This window comes from Suncus etruscus, chromosome 8 (genome assembly GCF_024139225.1).
Source record: "Suncus etruscus isolate mSunEtr1 chromosome 8, mSunEtr1.pri.cur, whole genome shotgun sequence".
Taxonomy (NCBI): Eukaryota; Metazoa; Chordata; class Mammalia; order Eulipotyphla; family Soricidae; genus Suncus; species Suncus etruscus.
In genome coordinates this window covers 124,318,602-124,338,730 of record NC_064855.1, presented here as the reverse complement: position 1 = coordinate 124,338,730, position 20,129 = coordinate 124,318,602, and the positions used below count along the sequence as shown (strand labels likewise).

The 20,129-nt window shown below is 55.4% G+C and overlaps 3 protein-coding genes across 3 annotated transcripts in view; 1 reads left to right on the top strand and 2 right to left on the bottom strand.

Moving 5' to 3' along the window:
- ARHGEF7 (Rho guanine nucleotide exchange factor 7) overlaps positions 1-20,129 on the top strand; it is a 496,685-nt gene that overhangs the window by 171,155 nt on the left and 305,401 nt on the right. The window lies entirely within an intron of this gene.
- PROZ (protein Z, vitamin K dependent plasma glycoprotein) lies at positions 665-5,760 on the bottom strand. The gene is made up of 8 exons (XM_049778534.1): positions 5,614-5,760; positions 4,407-4,570; positions 3,786-3,810; positions 3,473-3,586; positions 2,561-2,692; positions 2,396-2,481; positions 1,610-1,738; positions 665-1,156 (listed from the first exon to the last, which is right to left on the bottom strand). Exons 1-8 carry the CDS (start codon positions 5,699-5,701, stop codon positions 665-667), a joined length of 1,230 nt encoding a protein of 409 aa, XP_049634491.1. The 5' UTR covers positions 5,702-5,760.
- On the bottom strand, positions 7,853-18,187 carry F10 (coagulation factor X). The gene is made up of 8 exons (XM_049778123.1): positions 18,024-18,187; positions 17,206-17,366; positions 14,647-14,671; positions 13,889-14,002; positions 13,252-13,383; positions 10,122-10,336; positions 8,849-8,966; positions 7,853-8,465 (listed from the first exon to the last, which is right to left on the bottom strand). The coding sequence occupies exons 1-8, from the start codon at positions 18,178-18,180 to the stop codon at positions 7,870-7,872; spliced, it is 1,518 nt and encodes a 505-aa protein (XP_049634080.1). The 5' UTR covers positions 18,181-18,187; the 3' UTR covers positions 7,853-7,869.

Sequence of the window (20,129 nt, the reverse complement as noted above, 5' to 3'; positions counted from 1 at the left end):
TGTCTCTTGGGACATTTATGGAACCCCAAATTCTTGGTGACCGCAGGTGTCTCTTGCTTTGGTGGCATTTGTCAGGTGTAGTGCTTTTGTGGAGATTTCTGTAGCTCTGCATGTTCTTACTCTGCTGTGGAAAGCTGGCCTGCTCCTGCACCACAGCTCAGCAGTCATCTGTCCTGATGAGGGCAGCTTCTTGGTGTCATGAAGCGCCACATACAGGATTGCTGGTTTTCTCAGTGGTCCCACAGTAGGAACTGACCTAGCCAACCCAGAGGTGTCCTGAAGCAGGAGGGACTGGTCTCCACCCGCTGACTGGGCTTAGGGCCATGGCTTCCAGCCCTGTCCACACCCTGCCCAGCTCCTCTCCCAAGCCCACTGTTCTGTCATCATCGAGGCCAGACAGCACCATGACAGGGTCAGCAGCAAGGTCCCCTTGATCCACCCGGGAGGAAGCTTGCCCTGTGTCCTGTGTCTTCACACCCTTCTTCCTCCCTTGCCTGCCTCACTTTCCCAGGAGCATGGACTTGGGCCAGTGTAGCCCCGCTGGGTCCTTGTGGGATGTACCTATGTGGTGGGGCAGGACACGTGTGGATGCAGAGCTTGCGGGGGCTTTATTGCCAAACTCATGCTGGCCTGGAGCCACCCAAGGGAGCCCCTGCCTTGCCTGTCATCCCATCCCCATCACCTGCCGGAACCACAGCGCATACCTGGACACCTTGGTGAGAAGCACCACTGGCTGTTCAGGGGATGCTGAGCTCAGGAGTCCCGTCAAGAACCAAGTGCCCCCATGGTGCCGGACCACTGCGCTGCCCGCCCCCCAGAGCGCCATCCTGCACTTGACCATGCCCACCCTCTCACAGTAGGTCCTGGTGGTGATGGTCACGTTGAGGATGCTGGCACACTTGCTGCTGTCCAGGGCCATGACTGGTAGCTGTGTGGGCAGCTCAGCCAGCTCTGAGCCATTGAGCGTCCAGCCGCTGAGGAGGCCATCGTTACCGGGTACCAACACATGTTTGGCAAAGTCCCCCTCAGGAACACAAATGGGGTGCCCTTCATCTGGGCATTGGAGGGGCAGTGTCAGCTCCAGCAAAGCAAGATCATTGTCCCCTGAGTCATGGTCGTACCGTGGGTGCACGTGCCTGTGTCTCACCGCCAGCAACTCGAGCTCCCCACCCACTCCTGAGGTACCTGGGCAGAGACCGGGACGGGGGTTAGTTGCAGGCAGTAGCCAGACCCATAGTGTCCTGGCCTGTGCTGAGACACAGCCCAGAAGGAGACCATGCAGAGCCACTGGACACTTCCTGTGCCTTCCATGGGCCTGGCTGCTAGGGCCCAAGCGCTGTCTGCAGAGAGACTACCAGCTCAGGCTGGAAGGCCCTACGCTGCCCCTGTTCAGGTTCCCATTTCCATGGAAATGTCCCAGGGTCAGACAGCTGCTCCATGCCCCTCTCTGACACCCTTCTCATGGCTACTTCTATGTGAAACCCTACACACCTTTCTGTGACACCCTGTACCCTGGCCCATTACCCTCTATGACACCCAAGGATTCCCCTGCCTGTGTCCCTCTCTGTGTCACCCTATTCTCTCCGAAATACCTGGCTCCCCTGCGCACTCCATACTCACCCATCTCCACACTAATGTTACTGGGCTGGAGCGCACAGCTGGCCGTGGTCAGCACAAAGCTCTTGTCCACCAGCACACCCGCACAGAAGGCCCTTCCCTCCGCATCTCGGAGCCGCACCTGAAAGGCATACAAGCCCCAAAGTGCTGGTGCCAGAGCCACTGGCCCAGCCTCATGGAAGTAGGACCTAGGCTGCCACCACCAGACCACCGTATATAACCAAAACTCATCTTCATTGCAAAGTACTATTTTTTTATTATTTATTTATTTATTTTTGCAAAGTACTATTTTAAATACAAGGAAATGTTACCTTGAAATGTTTGCTCCAAGTTCAGCATTTCTTTTACCCCAGGGAAACAGAAATAGCCAGAGGCCCCACACAGACGCAGCAACCTGAGCTGAGCTCAGCCACAGGAACTGTAAGCGTTGTCCATCTAGCCCCCAGCCCCCCCACGTTGCCCCAAGGAGGAGGGGTGGCCAGGCCCAAGGAGGGGCCCAAACCAGCTAACTGAAGCAGGCAGATGTGGTCCGTGTTGGAGAAAAAAGTGAAAACAGAAGCCTAGAATGGGATGACACCCTGAGGTGCTAAGAGCCTGGTTGGAGAGAAACCAAGGTAGTGGGCTGAGTGGAGGTCCAGGCCCAGCCCAGCAGCCTGAACTAGCACTCTCCAGAGCCAGCTAAGGTGAGAGGCTGGGGACGGATGAGGGTCCCGAGCTCCACTCTCACTGGCCCTCACCGGTGGGGGACTTGGGGACTAGGGCCCCCCCTCGCTCTTACCTGCCACGGGAAGGCTGCAATGCTCCATCTGCCTGCCAAGGGCACCACACCACCTCGGGAACTTAGGACCCCACAGGCACACACATCTTTGAGGGGCAGGAGAAGGTGATCAGGGTGTCCCCACACTCAGGAGCCCCCCAACGTTCTGCTGCACCCACCACTCACCATGTGGCTCACACGCCTTGCGGTCTGGACCCAGCTGGTGGCCCCGCGCACAACTGCACAAGTAGGAGCTGGGACCAGGTCGGCAGAAGTGGGCACAGCCATCCGGCCTCCACGGGTAGCATAGGCCCTTTGCTGGGGGCAAGGTGCAAGCCTGAGGCACTGGGTGCCCACCCATCCCTTCCATCCATCCTCCCCAGGCCAGGCCCCTGATTGCTGCTGCCACAGCCTGTGAGGGCCTGGTGTCTGTCCTGGAGACATGCAGGGTCCCCGGCTCCTGTCAAGACATGCTTAGAGCTGCTCTTTGGATATGGGATGGGGATGAAGGTGAATTTGGGGAGGGTGTCATATTGGAGAGTCAGGGCCTGCTAGGGCTGGGTCAGGGCGTCTTCTTTTTTGGAGGGGCCACACCCAGCGATGCACAGGGGTTACTCCTGGCTCTCCGCTCAGAAATTACTCCTGGCAGGCTTAGGGGACCATATGGGATGCCAGGGATCGAGCCTGGGTCAGCTGTGTTTGAGGCAGAAGCCCTACCCACTCTGCTAATGCTCCGACCCCCTGGGGGCATCTTTTTCATTTGTTTGTTTATTTGTTTGGGTCACACCCAATGGCGCTTATGGGTTACTCCTGGCTCTAAACTCAGAAATCGCTCCTGGCAGGTTCGGGGGATCATATGGGATGCCGGGATTCGAAGGAACCCACCGTCCTTCCACATGCAAGGCAAACGCCTTACCTCCATGCTATCTCTCCGGCCCCGGGGGGTGGGGGGCATCTTCTTGACAGAACTCTTGGACTGGGTGAATTTCTCTCTGGTCCTTACTGTTGGACCTGCCCTCACCTCCCAGTGGTCTTAGCACCCACACATTTGAGGGCTGGGCAGCAGGCTCGGGGGACAGTGTCTGGGACAGGGCTCACCAAAGGCGCAGTGGGTGCCCTCGAAGCCCTCAGTGCAGGTACAGGTGTAGTCTCGGATGTGGTCCTTGCACGAGCCACCGTGGAGGCAGGGCTGTGATTTGCAGGGTGAGCCTCCTACCGAGGGTGTCATATCTGGTCATGCTGGCCACATGTCCTGTTCTGGGCATTGCTTTTGCCCCCCTCCCCAGACTGCTCTCCGTACCTCTGGCTACCCCCCTCAGCCCACCCACTCCCTGACCCTGCCTTCAGGGCCCCCCGCGTGGTAGTAGTGTGGCGGAGTAAGCCGACTGACTAAGTGGGGTGGGGTACTCACCCAGATACTGCTTCCAGAACTCAACCTAGATGGGGAGAGACAAAAGCACCTGTGGCCAGGGTCCTCCACACAGACAAAGGACACAAACACGAGTGTCTGACTCGGGGAGCTTGGGATGGGCAGGCTCGTCAGGACCACAGCGGGCTCCAATCTGTTCAGAATCACTGCAACAGCAGGGTCAGCACTGTACCTGCTCACTGTAACCCTATACCTGTCCACATATAATCCCACACCTGTACATGCTCACATGTAATCTTCACATAGAATCTCATACCTGTTCACATCTAATCCTGGACCTGCTCACAGGTAATACTGCAACTACTCACCACAACCCCACACCTGCTCACTTGAAACCTGTGCCTGAGCCCTGTACACACCTGTACACACCCATGGTTAGTTCTGAGTAAGTATTAGAACTGGAATCTTCATGAAAAGAGAATCACAGTTTAAAATTTAGAATTTTGTTTAATCTCTAGAACCTCACGCACCTACGCCTGGAGCAGTGTTGGGGTCTCCCCTGGGCCTTGTGCTCTCCAGGGAAGAGCCAGGGGTCTCAGTGTCACCATGGCAGGTGACACGGTGCCCTGCCAGACAGGCCCCTGCCCACACACAGCAGCTCACCGTGTCCTCGTCATGCTCAAACACCTCTCTTGCTTCCTCATAGGCACAGATCTCCTCGTAGCACTCTTTCTCCAGGTTCCCCTCAAAGATCTCTTCCAGCAGGTAGGAACCGGCCCGCCGCCACCTCCCCAGGACCGCACTGGCCGTAGGAGCTGGAAGGAAGACTGCAGGCAAGGGGCAGTCAGTGCTGGGGTCCCCGCACCTTTTCATGTTCTGTGCACAGGTTCATGTTCTGAACCCAGGGGGTTCAGAGCTCAACTAAGACTAGGCCTGAGTTGGGGGGGGTGGTCTCTGGACAAGCCCCTGGTGTTAGGTCCTGACTCAGGGTGAATCTGAGCTGATGGTCTCTAAGATGGAGCCTGTGGGAAGGGCCTGGGGCAGTGACTGAAGGGAAAGCTGAGCTGAGGGGTGTCCCCACCCTTCAGTGGCCCCTGGGGCTGAGCGTCCCTGGGCTGTGTTCTGTGGGCTCAAAATGCCCTAGACTTGGGGCTGGGAAGGTGGCGCTAGAGATAAGGTGTCTGCCTTGCAAGCGCTAGCCAAGGATCAGGACCGAGGTTCGATCCCCTGGCGTCCCATATGGTCCCCCCAAGCCAAGGGCGATTTCTGAGCACATAGCCAGGAGTAACCCCTGAGCGTCAAACGGGTGTGGCCCAAAAACCAAAAAAAAAAAAAAATGCCCTAGACTCAATGTCTCCTGGAGTCAATGTCTCCTGGATTTGGTGTCTCCTGCATCCGTGGGCCATGGTGTCACCAACTGCCCTAGGGATCCTGTAGGACAGGACAGTCTAGGGACCTCTGAGTTCTCTCAGATCATGGGGAAAGACAGCCCAGCCTGTGCTGCCATGTGTCCCTAAGGAACACTCTGACAGGCTGCTCCCGGGGTCCCTAGTGTCTCCTCAATGATGGACCCTGACAGGCTGCTCACAGAGTTCCTCACTTCCAATCGGAAGACTCAGAACGGGGCCTTCCTGCATGTCAGACGCTGTCACCCTACAAATGAGCTGCAGCTTGGCGGTGGCTGGGGTGCAGGGCTCCAGCAGGCACCAGTGCCAGTGCTGACTTTCATGCATGTCCCCAAGGCCCGAACCCCTTCCAGGATGCCCCTGGCCCGCCTATGGTGCCTCGTGCACAACAATCTGCCTGCTCCTGGGAGGTGAGAGCCCCATTGCCACCGCCTGAGCCCTGGAAGGTTCTGGAAGGAGCTTACCTGAGGGCAGTCCCATGCATGTCCCAGAGGCCAGGAGGAGGACGAGGAGCAGCTGAAGCCAGCTGGCCATCCTGTCTGCTGGCCCCATGGTCGAAGTTCACGAGGGCGTTGGTGAGCCCCGCAGACTCAGCATAGACCGTCCAGAGCTGGTGGGCAGCAGATGTCTGCTGGCCAGAGAGGACAGAGATGATGTCTTTCTCTCAGGTGCAGGGAGCCGGGCCAGCAGGGGTCTGGCCTGGGGAGAATGTGCCCACTGGAGACGCGGGATAGAGGCTCAGATTCAGAAAGGTGGACGGAGCTGAGTGTCCAGCTGGGCGACAAGCAGAAAGGGGCGTGGCTGGGCTTGGTTGTGGGCGGGGCCAGGAGGTGAGGGGCGTGGTTGGATTAGGGTTGGTTCTGGAGCAGGGTGGAAAGGGAGAGGCACGGTTGGGTGAGAGATGGCTGTGGGCGCGGCCGGAAGGGAAAGGGGCGTGGCTGGGTGAGGGGCGTGGCTATGGTGGTGCCAGTGGGTTCGGATCAGAGGCTCCACGATGGGCCGCGAGGGTCTGGGAGGGCTGGGACACTGGGACATGGATGGGCAGACGAGCCTGGAGTAGGGGAGAAGGGAAGCGCACGTCCCCCAGGGGAATTCCCTCCCTGCAGAACTCTGAGAATCAGGAGACCCCAGGGCTGGTCCCAGTGTGGTGCCCCTGGGGTCTCCTGATTCTCAGAGTTCTTCATGGAAGGAATTCCCCTGGGCTCTGGTCCTTCGACCCTGGCTCCTTGCAGTCTCAGGGAGAGTGCCTTAACCCAGCAGCGTTTTCCCTCGTGAGCGCCTCCAGGAGCCCCGTGGGCCCTAGTGAACCTGAACATCTCCCACAGCCACTTTCCCTCCACCCTCAGAGGAGAAGTTTCCAGCAAGGCAACAAACAGAGCCCCTTTTCCCCAACAGGGCACAGTGCCCGCATCCCCTGAGCCCCCAGACTGTGCCCCCAGGCCCCTGGCACCCTCTCTGTCCCCTCCTGCCCCAGAAACTTCCCAACAGCCTCAGGGTCCCCGCAGCTGGGGGTCAGGACAGGGGTGCAGCTCACGGCTGGGCATGTCCCTCCCCCAGGTTGTCACCCCAGCTGTTTCTGCTCTGGGCGATGCAGCCGGGTGGGCCCGAGGGTCTTCCCAAGTGACTCTGGTCTACCCTGTTGTGGGGTTTATTCCCCTCAGCCTGCGGGGCAGCTCAGTGATTGTGGAGGCGGCCGCTCACGAGGGCCAAGGGCCTCCCTGAGTCCACAGGGTTGGTCAGAGCTGCTGTTGACAAAGCTGGGACAGCTGGGACCCAGCGGAGGTCAGAGGGTTCAGGGACAGCAGACGCACATGGGCTGGCCAGGTGACCAGTGGCTCCAAGCACAGGTCAGCTCAGGGTCAGAATCATGCAATATGTAATCGCCACAGGACAGCTGCCGGGCCCCATACATGCTGCACACAGGCCACAGACATGCCACAACCACATGCATGTCACAGACTCGCCACACACCAAACACATTGCATGTGTGTCACATACATGTCACACAACACTGCATGCATGTTACATGCACAATATACACAGCACTCAACTCACATCACATGTGATACATACCCCATAACATATGACAATGCATACATGTTATGCAATACATGCACATATAGTGCGTGGACCACATACCACATATGATACATGCCACACATATCCCACACACCACATGGTGCTACATGCATGTTACACAATATATACACAGTATATACAATACACCGCACAGCACATGTGATACATGCCACGTACATCTTACAACCACATGATACATATATGTTATGTAGAGAGCATGAATACAATGCATCTGCCACATGTGAAACATGACACACACCCCAAATCTGCATGACACCACACATCAGAACAGGGAATGTACATTTGTATACATGCCACATACATGCCACACATGCCACAGAGCTCAGATCTCTCCATACCCCACAGACGCCCTGGCTTCGAGGGAAGGGCATGTGCCACAGCAGCAGGAGATCATGCTGGTGGAGTGGACACCCCGTTTTCCATGCCATCAGAGGGGAGCCCAGGACTGGGGTGAGTGACTAGACCTGAGCTAGGAGAGTGGTGGGCTCAAGAACTGCTGGCCTCTCTGGACAGGGCAGGATGGAGATCTCTTACCTGCAGGGGCTGCAGCTGAAACTTGGGGGGCTTAGAGAACCCAGGGGACCCCATAGTCAGGACAAAGGGTCTGACTGGAGACTTTATTATTGGGAGGGGGCCAGACTGGGCTCCACAGTGTGCCCCACTCCTGAGCTCTCCATAACCCGCATGGACTTTTCGATCCACTTGAGGAAGTGGGTGACCTTGGTGTAGACCCCGTACTTGCCCTTGCGGGCACAGCCCTCCCCCCAGCTGACAATGCCCGTGACGAAGTAGGTGTCCTTGAAACGAGTGACGTGGGGGCCACCGCTGTCACCCTGACAGGCGTCCTCAGAGCTGGCATCATAGCCGGCGCAGAACATGTGTGGCGTGATGGTGAAACTGCTGGACAGCTTGCAGGTGTTGCGGTCCACGTAGGGCACCTCCAGCATCTTGAGCCGGGTAGACTGGCGGCCTTTCTCGTGTGTGCGGCCAAAACCACTAACTCTGCCCGACTTCTGGGTCATGAGCGTGGCCTCTGCCCAGTCCTTCTCAGGCAGGCAGGCGGGCGCCACATTGGCACGGAACACGATGGGCGTCTTCAGCCTGATGACTGCGATGTCGAAGTCGTACGTCTCCTTGGCGAACTTGTTGTGCTTCACGAACACATCTACCTCGTGGGCCTCCTCGTTGCCCTCCTCCTTCTCCATGTCCCGCTCCCCTGTGGCGACAGTGGAGACTCACTCCTGCCCTCCAGCCCCCCCCCCCCCCCGGGATGAGCTCTGGATGTTGTCAGGGGGTGGGGCTTGTCCCAGATGATCTGCAGGCAGATGCTCCCTGGGAGCTGAGCACTCTAGTGACGGGAATGCAGCTGGCCGGTCCTGTGAAGCGGCTAAGAGCACTCACCCACACTTTCCTGGAGCACCCAGGAGCACTCACCCACCCTCATCTGGGGTCTGCAGGAGGACTCAACCACCCTCACTTGAAGCACCCAGGAGTATTCACCCAGTCTCACCTGGAGCACACAGGAGCACTCACCCACCCTTACCCAGAGCACGCAAGAGCACTCACCTACCCTCACCTGAAGCACGCAAGAGTACTCACCTACCCTCACATTGAACCTCTTGGCCTGGTGCACACAGTGGGCGGCTGTGAGCACATAGAACTCACTGAGGATGGTGCCCCCGCAGAACCCCTCATTGTCCTCATTGACAAGCAGGGCCTGTGGGGACAGAGATCCCAGGTGTGGAACAAGTGCAGCTTCCTGCTGAGCTCCTACCCGCATCACACCTGTGGGGACACCTATGGCCAGGTCTCTTTCCAGAAAGTTCCATGGCATTGCCCAGGCCACCCCTGGTGGGACTTGGGAATGAGATGCCCCAAGACTATCTCCTTTCCACCCCAAGGGCACATACCCTTCCTCCATCTTGTCCTGCCAGGCACATCTGGAGTGCAGACCCTGACCTGAGGACCCCACACCCTGGACCTTGGGTGAGGGGGGCAGCAGGGCCCATGCTCAGAGCCAACAGGCCTCTCCAGCCTAGAAGCAGATGCTCTGCTCTCACTAAAGGGCCCTGCACTTCCGAGTTGGGGACATGGCAGTGGTCCTTAAACTACAGCCCGCGGGCCACATATTGTATTTGTTCTCGTTTTGTTTCTTTACTTCAAAATAAGATATATGCAGTGTCAGTGTGCATAGGAATTTGTTAATAGTTTTTGTTTTCACTATAGTTTGGCCCTCCAATGGCCTGAGAAACACTGAACTGGCTCCCTGTTTAAAAAGTTTGAGGACCACTGACTAGAGCCTTACAAATAAGACCCCTTGGCCCAGCCTGGGGCCTGCTTGGGGGTCTTGGCTAGGAGCCCGCACAGATGGGGCCACCCACTGGGCCCAGTGCTCTCAGCCTGAGACTGCTCTTGCTGTGGCTCTGAAATAGCCATGAAAGTCTGATCCTCCCTGCTCTGACCCACATTTCTCTGCCACCGTGTCTGGGTGCCTGGCACCTGGCACAGAGCTGGGAGGGAGTGGCCTAGGGGACCTACCCTGAGGGACGCCTATCTTAGGGCTCTGATGTGCTCTGGCCAGCAATGAAACCCGGGTGTTGAGTCCTGCTGTCCCCCTCCACCAGGGGGCCCAACGTCTCATCCTCCTGCCTGCAGCCCACCCAGGGAAGCTATTAGACCTCAGGGTAGAAGCCTGTCCTAACTGCCCTTGAGAGGAGTTCAGGGCAGTAGGGAGAGTGGGGACAGATGCAGGGGGTGGGCATGCTGAGGAGGAGGAGGAAGAGGAGGTTAGGACAGAATATGGCCTGCTGTGGCTCAGGGCCCTCACTGAGCTCAGGTGGCTTGATGCCCAGAGCCAGGCCCCCACGGTCACCTGCCAGGGACACTCGCCATCAGGACACTCCTGGCCACCCACGATGCGGGTCAGGCTGCTGTAGTCCTCCTGGGAGTCTTCTGTATTGTTGAGGTTCAGCAGGTAGGAAGGGTCCTGTGTGGGTGGCAGGATGGGCGAGAGGGTGGCATTGAGGTCAGCCTCCCTTCTCCATCGTTTTTTGCTGTGCTTGGTGTACTTCCCGCAGGGAAAGTCACCTGAAAGGAGGAGTCGAGGGTTAGCCCAAAACCTGCAGTCCACACGCACAACCACCCGTGACACATGCAAGCACACACAGAGACATGGCCACACAATGCAAATGTCAGCACACAAACATGGTGAGACCCGTGAACACACACATGCATTGAACACATGTACACAGGACGTGGTGGCACATGAACATTGTGTACATATATGCAAACATGTTCACTTGCTCTCTGATCAATACAGATATTGCAGTGCACACATAAGCACATCTGTGGGGGTAATTCTGGGTCTCAGCTTGCAGTTTCTCACAAGAAATTAGTCAAAAGGCATTTTTCGGCCAGGAGTATTGAGCAGCCTCTTGGATCGTACTTTTAAAATCTAAGTTTAGAAATAACTTTTAGAAATTAATGGGGCCAGAGAGATAGCACAGTGGTGTTTGCCTTGCAAGCAGCCGATCCAGGACCAAAGGTGATTGGTTCGAAACCTGGTGTCCCATATGGTCCCCCGTGCCTGCCAGGAGCTATTTCTGAGCAAACAGCCAGGAGTAACCCCTGAGCACCACTGGGTGTGGCCCAAAAACCAAAAAAAAAAAAAAAAAGACTGCTTATTTAGCTTCTGTAATCTAGTTTTTCTATGGTGCTAATTGCCGCTGCTGACAGGCCTGAATCCTGAGGGTGTAGGCCCAAAAGATGAAAATGGGGCAATAAGTTCCAGGAGCTGGCCTCAGGATGTGGGTCAGTGAACGACCACTGGCCTCATGGTCAAACACCAGAAAACATCACAACAATCAGGGCATCCATGTAAAGATAGATGTAAAGATCAACCTTGGTATGTGGAAAGTCCCCAAATCTGGTATAGATATTGCTCACTGTTAAGTGGTGGGGTCACCATTTTTTTTTATGTTGTTTTTTGGCCACACCTGGTGATGCTCAGGGGTTACTCCTGCCTCTGTGCTCAGAAATCACTCCTGGCTCTGGGGACCATATGGGTCGGCCATGTGCAAGGCAAACGCCCTACCACTGTGCTATCGCTCAGGCCCCAAGCAGTCACCATTTCTGAGGAGATTGTCAACCCCAGCATGCTGGAATAAAACTTCACTTTTGCATCACTGTTCTCCTGTGGTGTGTGTGTGTGTGTGTGTGTGTGTGTGTGTGTGTGTGTGTGTGTGTGTGTGTGTGTGTGTGTGTGTGAGACAGATTCCAAGTTCGGAGCTAACATTACTGAGTCAGCCAAGCTACTACTTCTGCTGCTTTCCTCCACCACTTTTATTAGCCAGAGATGAACATAAATCACCTGAGGGTCAGGATTGATGTAATTAAAGGAACTTGTGCTAATTAACTTAGAAAAGGTGAAAGGTTGGGGCCGGAGAGATAGCATGGGGGTAAGGCGTTTGCCTTGCATGCAGGACAGTGGTTCAAAGCCGGGCATCCCATATGGTCCTCTGAGCCTACCAGGGGCAATTTCCGAGCATAGAGCCAGGAGTAATCCCTGAGCACTGCTGGTGTGGCCCCCAAACAAAACAAAACAAGAAAAGGTGAAATGACACAGAGACTGGCACATATCACAAAGAACAAGAAAAATCAGTGCTGGCAGAAATGTGGAGAGAAAGGGATTCTTATTCACTGCTGGTGGGAATGCTGTCTAGTCCAGCCTTTATGAAAAACAATATGTATATTCCTCAAAAAAACTGGAAATTTGGGCTGGAAAGATAGCATGGAGGTAGGGCGCTTGTCTTGCATGCAGAAGAATGCTGGTTCGAATCCCAGCATCCCATATGGTCCCCCAATCCTGCCAGGAGCGATTTCTGAGCGTAGAGCCAGGAGTAACCTTGAGGGCTTCCGGGTCTGACCCAAAAACCAAAAATCAAACCAAACCAAACCAAAACAAAACAAAACAACCTGGAAATTGTACTCTCATATGATCCACTATCCACTCCTAGGGATATACCCTAAGAACACAAAAATACAACTCAAAAATCCCTTCCTCACACCTATAGTCATTGCAGTGCTATTTACAATAACCAGACTCTGAAAACAACCAAGATGTCTTCAACAGATGAATGGCTAAAGAAAATGTGGTACATATACACAATGGAATACTATGCAGCTGTCAGGAGAGATGAAGTCATGAAATTTTCCTATACGTGGATGTATGTGGAATCTATTATGCTGAGTGAAATAAGTCAGAGGGAGAGAGATAGACACAGAATAGTCTCATTCATCTATGAGTTTTAAGAAAAATTAAGGACATTACTGTAATAAGGCCCAGAGACAATAGAGTTAAGGGCTAGAAGGGCCGGAAGGACTGGCTCACAATTTGAAGCTCACCACAAAGAGTGATGAACACTGTTAGAGAAATAACTACACGAACAACTAACATTACAATGTTAAAGAATGAAAATTATAGAATGCCTGTCCTGAATACAGGCAGGGGTGGAGGAGAGGGGCATTGGTAGTGGGAATGTTGCACTGGTGAATGGGGATATTCTGTGTATGACTGAAACCCAACTATAAACATGCTTGTAATCATGGTTGGTGCTTAAATAAAGGTATATATATATAAAAATAAGGTAAAAGGAAAAAGTAAATTGATGTTACATATGCATGACAATGAACACACATGTACATATGAATGTGCTGCTGTGTGTATACATGTATGTATATACTCACACGACACACATTCACCCCGCTCTATGCACACACAGACATGGTACACACATGTATTTGCATGTACTCAGGTGACATACATGCACCCTGCGTTGTGTGTATATGCAGACATGGTACATACACATATGTGCATATACTCGTGCAATCCACATGCACCCTGCTCTATGCACACACAGACACCCCAAGCCTCTCCCCCATTCTCCTGGAGCCTGGTGGCACCTGATGTCCCTTCAGCCAAGGCCCAGGCCCCACAGCCTCACCTATGGCCATGCAGGACTGGCCATTGTCATGGAGTATGTAGCCATGAGCACATGAGCACACCACGTCCTGGCGCTCCTCCCGGCAGAACTGCTCACAGCCACCGTTGTCCAGGCTGCAGAACTTGCGATTGGCTGGGGAGGGGGCACGGGTCTGAGGACAAGCAGCCTAGGGCAGCACGCCTGCCGCCCCGCCCCATCGGAGCAGGTTGGGTGCTCCCCGCCTCTCCCCTGGGGAACTCAAGGAACACACGCAGAGCAGGAGGGGGCCAGTCCCTGTTGGGGCGGCCAGAGGTGCTCCAGGGCTCTGCAGTCGCATGACATGGTCATGTGAGTCCCAACAGGTTTGTCTCACAGTGGAACGTCTGCAGCTCTCACAGCCACCCCTGTCCAACTCATCGGAACCCTCAAACTCATCCAGCCCCCAGTGCTGACTCCCACCCAGCTGAACCCCAGGACTGAACATCCTTGTACTAATTTGCCTGAGCCCCAAGACTCACACAGTCCCCAGCACCACCCCAGGTGTTCGAACCCCAGGACTCACAGCTGAGCCCTGGGACTTACAGTCCTCAATGCCACCTCTTGGAGCCCCCAAGCCCCAGGATGAACCCTGAGACCCCCTGCTGAAGCTGGAACTCACACAGCTCACAGTTTTTCCCCTCGAAGCCATCCTGGCAGGTGCAGGAGTAGGTGCCGATCCCGTCCTTGCAGTGACCGTGGTTCTGGCAGGGGTCACTCTCACACTGGTCACCATCTGTGGAGAGGGTCCGTGAGCCGGGACACAGCCACAGAATGCAAGGTGCTGCCCAGCCCACCTGCCCCTCTGCTCCCTGCCCTGTCCCTGCGCCTTCCTGCTGGGAGAGGTGGCTGCCCCAAGGATGACCTAAGGACAGAGACAACCGTGGGTGCCCCAATGCCCAAGGAGCAGGTGATAGGACCATGTGCCTGCTCTGGGTCGGCCAGCCAGAGTCATGGGCCAGCTCCCAGGACACAGCCAAGCTGCATCCAGGACTGGCTGCATTCATCCAGTCTCCTGGCCGATCATGGACATCATGACCGGCATGGTTCCAGGTCCACCATGAAGCCCTCAGAAGTCCTTTCTCATCTCAGTGTCGCCCAGTCAGGTCTTGGATTTTCCTCACAGACAACTCCCCCCTCACTGATAAGGTACTGATGTGACTGGGGGTTGCAGTGAATGTCTGCATGGACTCCCTGGGGAGTCAGAAGGGCTCAGAACACAAGGGACAGAGAGGGATGAGGGTGAGCAGTGAGGGAGAGCCCAGAACATGTGGGGATGGTGGTCGGGGAGAGGAGGGCTGAGACAGGACAGGAGGGTCTCGATCACCTTCACAACCCAGTGGCCTGCACAGTCCCTCACGAGAGTAGAAAGCAGCTCACCTATGTACACACTCCAGAATTCGTTCTGTAGAGGAGGAAGAAGAGGGTAAGAGGCCACAGCAGACCCTGCCCCACACTCGAGGAAATCCTGACATCCACAGTGCTCTGCTCCCATTCACCCTACAGTGCTCCACATTTCCCACTGTGCTCTTGCTCACCCACTGTGCTCCTCCCTCCTTGCCTTCCTTCCTTCCTTCCTTCCTCTTTTTTTTTTTTTTTTTTTTGGTTTTTGGGCCACACCCGGCGGTGCTCAGGGGTTACTCCTGGCTAAGCGCTCAGAAATAGCTCCTGGCAGGCACGGGGGACCATATGGGACACCGGGATTCAAACCAACCACCTTTGGTCCTGGATCGTCTGCTTGCAAGGCAAACGCCACTGTGCTATCTTTCCGGGCCCCCTTCCTTCATCTTTCCCTCCTTCCTTCCTTCCCTCTTTCCCTCCTTCCTTCCTTCCTTCCTTCCTTCCTTCCTTCCTTCCTTCCTTCCTTCCTTTCTTCCTTCCCTCCTTCCTTCCTTCCTTCCTTCCTTCCTTCCTTTCTTCCTTCCCTCCTTCCTTCCTTCATCTTTCCCTCCTTCCCTCCTTCCCTCCTTCCTTCCTTCCTTCCCTCCCTCCCTCCCTCCTTCCTTCCTTCCTTCCTTCCCTCCTTCCTTCCTTCCCTCTTTCCCTCCCTCCTTCCTTCCTTCCTTCCTTCCTTCCTTCCTTCCTTCCTTCCTTCCTTCCTTTCTTCCTTCCCTCCTTCCTTCCTTCATCTTTCCCTCCTTCCCTCCTTCCCTCCTTCCTTCCTTCCTTCCCTCCCTCCCTCCCTCCCTCCCTCCCTCCTTCCTTCCTTCCTTCCTTCCTTCCTTCCTTCCTTCCTTCCTTCCTTCCTTCCTTCCTTCCTTCCTTCCTTCCTTCCTTCCTCCCTCCCTTCCTTCCTCCCTCCCTTCCCTCTTTCTCTTCCTTCCTTTTTCTATTTTTATTTATTTATTTTTGGTTTTTGGGTCACACCCAGCAATGCTCAGGGGTTATTCCTGGATCAATGCTCAGAAATCACTCCTGGCAGGCTCAGGGGACCATATGGGATGCCGGAATTTGAACCACCGTCTTTCTCCATGCAAGGCAAACATCCTACCTCCATGGTATCTCTCTAGCTCCATCCCTGTTTTAATTTTTGTTGTTGTTTTTGGGTTGGGTGTCACACACAGTATGTGTGAGCTGCCTCTCTTGGGGTGTAGCTTAGGGGACCCCATGGGGTGCTAGGGCTCGAGCTCCTGTGAGTGAATCAAGTTCCCCTGGGCTGCTCTGTGTCCCGGTCCTTGGCTGCTGGTCCAGGCACAGTGAGCTGGGGTGTCAACCTTTCTAGCAGGAAGATTGGCACTGGCAGGCATGGAGGGAGTATGGGCCCTTCTCTGCCAGAGCTTAAGTAAGATGCTGACCTCACAGATCGTGTCTCGCCTGTGTGTGGACAAGTGTGTGACGCCCGTTCCCATGACCCTCAGCCTCCTGTGCATTCCTGCCATGTCCACAAGCTCCTGTGAGGCTTCATTCTTTGTCTCATTTCTGTCCTGCCCTTCCTTGGGTGGACACACATTTCCTGCTCTCCTAATATCAATGGTGCTTCACTGTTCATGAGCTTTCTCCTTCTTTCTTTCAGCCTCAACTGCATCTGTTTTTGTTTTTAGTGTTTTGGGCCACATCAGATGGTGCTCAAGGGTCAGTCCTGGCAGGCTCGGGGACCCTATGGGATGCCGGGGATCGAAATGTGTCAGCCACATATAGGTAAATGCTCTCCCTGCTGTGCTATTGTTCTGGTCCCATGATTTTTTTTTCTCTTTTGAATTTATTTTCTTCTTCTTGTTTTTGTTTTTGGGTCACACCCGGCAGCACTCAGGGGTTACACCTGGCTCTACGCTCAGAAATCGCTCCTGGTAGGCTCGGGGGACCATATAGGATGCTGGGATTCAAACCACCATCTTTCTGCATGCAAGGCAAACACCCTACCTCTATGCTATCTCCCCAGCCCTCTTTTTTAGCATCATAAGGTGAATGGTTCCTTAGGAGTTCCCTCCTCCACTCCCCCTCTCCATTGGCTGGAGAGGGAAGGTTCTCACCCCCTTAGGTCAGTTTAGCTGAAACTTTCTCCCCTCTGTTCAGAAATCTGCCTTTGATCTAGGAGTTACTTCCAGGTGCTTATTTAACCCCTCACCTTCCAGTCATTTCTGCCAGGTGTGGGTGTCTGTGGTCCTGGTCTCACCCTGAGGCCAAGTGGGCATCTCTGAGGGTGCCATCAGGGTTTTGCCACTGAGGGTCAGCAGCTTGTGCCGGCGCCTGGGGCCATGCCTGTCTCTAGTCATGATCGTTGTGATCTTGGTCCTTGGGTGTCCCTTAAGGACCTGGCCCCTGGCCCCCAGCTCCAGCCCCCCACCTGCCAAATTGGGAACCACATCCAGGAGTGCATGCACTAGCTTCTGGGAGTCCCAAGGTAGTAGGGAACCTCACTCTGCTCCCTGACATGTGGGCTGAGTAGCTAGGGCCTCAGACATCACCAGGCCCACCAGCATCCCGCCCACTCCCACTCACCGTCTTCTCATCATTCTCGAAGACCTCGCGTGCCTCCTCGTAGGAGCAGGTCTCCTCCCAGCATTCGCGCTCCAAATTTCCTTTCTTCATCTCCTCCAGGAATGAGTTGGCCCTGCGTCGCCTCTGCAGAACCCCGTGGGCCCTGTCGCGGCTGAGGAACACTGGGAGACAGGGGCTCATGGGCTCTGTCCCCCTTGATGCCCCTCACAGTACCTCTGCCCTGTCCCGTGGCATCGCTGCCTGCCTTGCCTCAGTGCATCCTTGGTGCTGGCAGCTGCCTATGGATCCAGGGGAATGCACACCCCAGCCCTGCCTGGCCACCCCCCACCCCACCCCCGCCTCCTGCTATTAATTGGCCCCTCAACTCAACCTCCAGCCCCCATGCCAGGGGCCAGGCTGACCTACTCACCTACTCACTTTGTGGAACCTGGCAGTGCCCGTCTACGGCACATCTGCTACCCATCTGTCAACCCCTGCCCACATGGTGCTGCCGACCTGCCCTGTACGGCCACAGCCGAACACATGGGCCTCTCCTTGCTGGGCCTCTGCTCTTCACACAGGCCCAGCCCTGCAGCACAGAGCCACCATCCCTCTGCCCTGATCCTCGCCCCATCCCTTCCCTTGCCCCTGGTCACTCTCCCCAATACCCCATCTGTCCTGCGCCCTCTCCCCCCCACACCCTCCTATTCTTTTTTCCCCCATCTCCTCTCCTCTCTGCTGTGTCCCCTCCCCTGTGACTCCACAGGAGACTTAGCTGACCCACAGCTGGCCCCTCCCAGCATTACTGTCCCACATACTGTCCCCACAATGGGCCCTACCGCTGTCTGTGGGCAGCAGGACACTGGCCAGCGTGGCGCTGAGCAGGACACGGAGCAGGAGCCCGGCCATGGCACATCTGGGGACAGGGACAGGTACTGTCTCTTCCTGCGGTAACAACACCAGGACAAAGTCCACTCCCTGGGCTGCAGGGTGCATGTCTCCCACATCCCCCGAGCTCTTGATTGGATCAGGGCAGGAGGGGGTGGGCAGCCAAGTGACCCTAGGGCTGGGCAGCAGAAGCTCCACCCCTGACCCAATCTCCCAGACCCACCTTTACATCCAAGGGGTCCTGCCCACAGACCTAGGGGGTGGTACCTGCTATCCGGACACAGAGGGAGACACTGGGAGACACAGAGATAGTGAGGGACAGAGAGAAGCGGAGGAAGAAATAGAAGGGCAGAGCACAGACAGGGAGGACAGGTCCCTCCTGGGACAGTGTTGCCTGGTGAGTTGGTAACATCTTGTTACGCTGTGTGTCATGCCTGCACACGTGTCTACATGTACAAGTGCCTACACGATACTCGCATGTGCTCATATATATAGGAGGCATACATGTCACACACAAATATACCTCACACGTATGCCAATATTGCACACATGAACACACATGCAAATCCACATGTGCACACACATGCCTATACACAAGTCCTGAGCACCAGGATCAGGTGAACAGCAGTTCCCTAGATGGTCCTACTAGAACATGAAGAAGTGGCGGGTGAGCTGGTTCCTTCAGGAAGGGGTGTGGGACTCTGGGTGTTGGACTATGGGGTATGACTCTTGGGGTGTTGGACTCCAGCTTGTTGGACTCTGGAGTATTTGATTCTGGGGTGTTGACTCTGGGTGTTGGACTCTAGGCTGTTGAATTCTGTGGTTGGACTATGGGGTGTGAGACTTGGGTGTTGAACTCCGGAATGCTGAATTCTGGGGTATTGACTCTGGGGGTGGGACACTGGACTATGGGGTGTTGAATTCTGGGATGTTGGACTCTGAGGTGTTGGACTTTGGGGTATGGGACTCTGGGTGTTGGACTCTGGAATGTTGGCTCTGGGTATGAGACTTGGGGTGTAGGACTCCAGGTTGTTTAATTCTGGTGTGTTAGACTCTGGTTATTGGACTCTGGGTGTTGGAGCTTGAGGTTTGAAACTCTGGGCGTTGGACTCTGGAGTGTTGGATTATGGGTGTGAAATTCTGAGGTGTGGGACTCTGGGGTGTGGAACTCTGGGTTGTTGAACTCTGGGTGTTGGACTTTTGGGGTGTGAGACTGTAGTTGTTCGACTGGGCTGTAGGATTCTTGGGTGTGGTCTTTGGAGTGTTGGATTCTGGGGTGTTGACTGCGGTATGGGACTCTGGGTGTTGGACTTTGGGGTGTGGAATTGTGGGATGTGAGACTTGGGGTGCTGGACGCTGGGTGTTGGACTATGGAATAGGAGACTTGGGTTGTTGGACTCTGGAGTGTTGAATTCTGGGGTGTTAACTCTGGGATGTGGAACTCTGGGTGTTAGACTCCAATCAGGAGTTTGGGGAAAGTGGGACACCCGCACCCTGCAGCTCAGGGAGTGGACTTTGCCCCAGTGTTGTTACTGCAGGAAGAGACAGTTCCTGTCCCTGTCCCCAGATGTGCCATGGCCGGGCCCCCGCTCCATGTTCTGTTCATCGTCACGCTTGCCAGTGTCCTGCTGCCCACAGACAGCGGCAGGGCCCATCGTGGGGACAGTAATGCTGGGAGGGGCCAGCTGTGGGTCAGCTAAGTCTCCTGTGGAGTCACAGGAGAGGGGACAGAGCAGAGAGGGGGTGTGGGTTCTTATTGTCCATGGACATTGGATTGGGAGGCAGTTTCAACAGCTTGGCACCTCCCTTCTCTTGCCTCCCCAGCAGTCCAAGCCCTGAGCTTCAGGTGTGTCAAGGTGTCCCTGGACCTTATGTTAGTGGGGTTCCTATTCCTGAGTCGTGGGCACACAGCCCGCAGCTTGTGCCCCTGTTTTGCTAAGGAACACGGGGTCCAGCCCAGCCCGTGACGCACCGAGAGGACCGACCACACCTTGGCCAACACCTGAAGGCAGTGCCTGGTTCGGAGTTCCACTGACTGCACAGACACAGAGAAGCCG

Excerpts from the sequence above, each read along its gene's own strand:
- PROZ (XM_049778534.1), bottom strand. The coding sequence starts at position 5,701 with ATGGGGCCAGCAGACAGGATGGCCAGCTGGCTTCAGCTGCTCCTCGTC. Across the intron at positions 3,811-4,406 it reads TTGAGCATGACGAGGACACG|GTTGAGTTCTGGAAGCAGTA; the intron begins GTGAGCTGCTGT and ends CTCCCCATCTAG. Across the intron at positions 3,587-3,785 it reads GTTCTGGAAGCAGTATCTGG|GAGGCTCACCCTGCAAATCA; the intron begins GTGAGTACCCCA and ends CACCCTCGGTAG.
- F10 (XM_049778123.1), bottom strand. The coding sequence starts at position 18,180 with ATGCACCCTGCAGCCCAGGGAGTGGACTTTGTCCTGGTGTTGTTACCG. Across the intron at positions 17,367-18,023 it reads CCTGCTGCCCACAGACAGCG|TGTTCCTCAGCCGCGACAGG; the intron begins GTAGGGCCCATT and ends CCTGTCTCCCAG. Across the intron at positions 8,466-8,848 it reads GAGGTTCAATGTGAGGGTAG|GGGAGCGGGACATGGAGAAG; the intron begins GTGAGTACTCTT and ends CTGTCGCCACAG.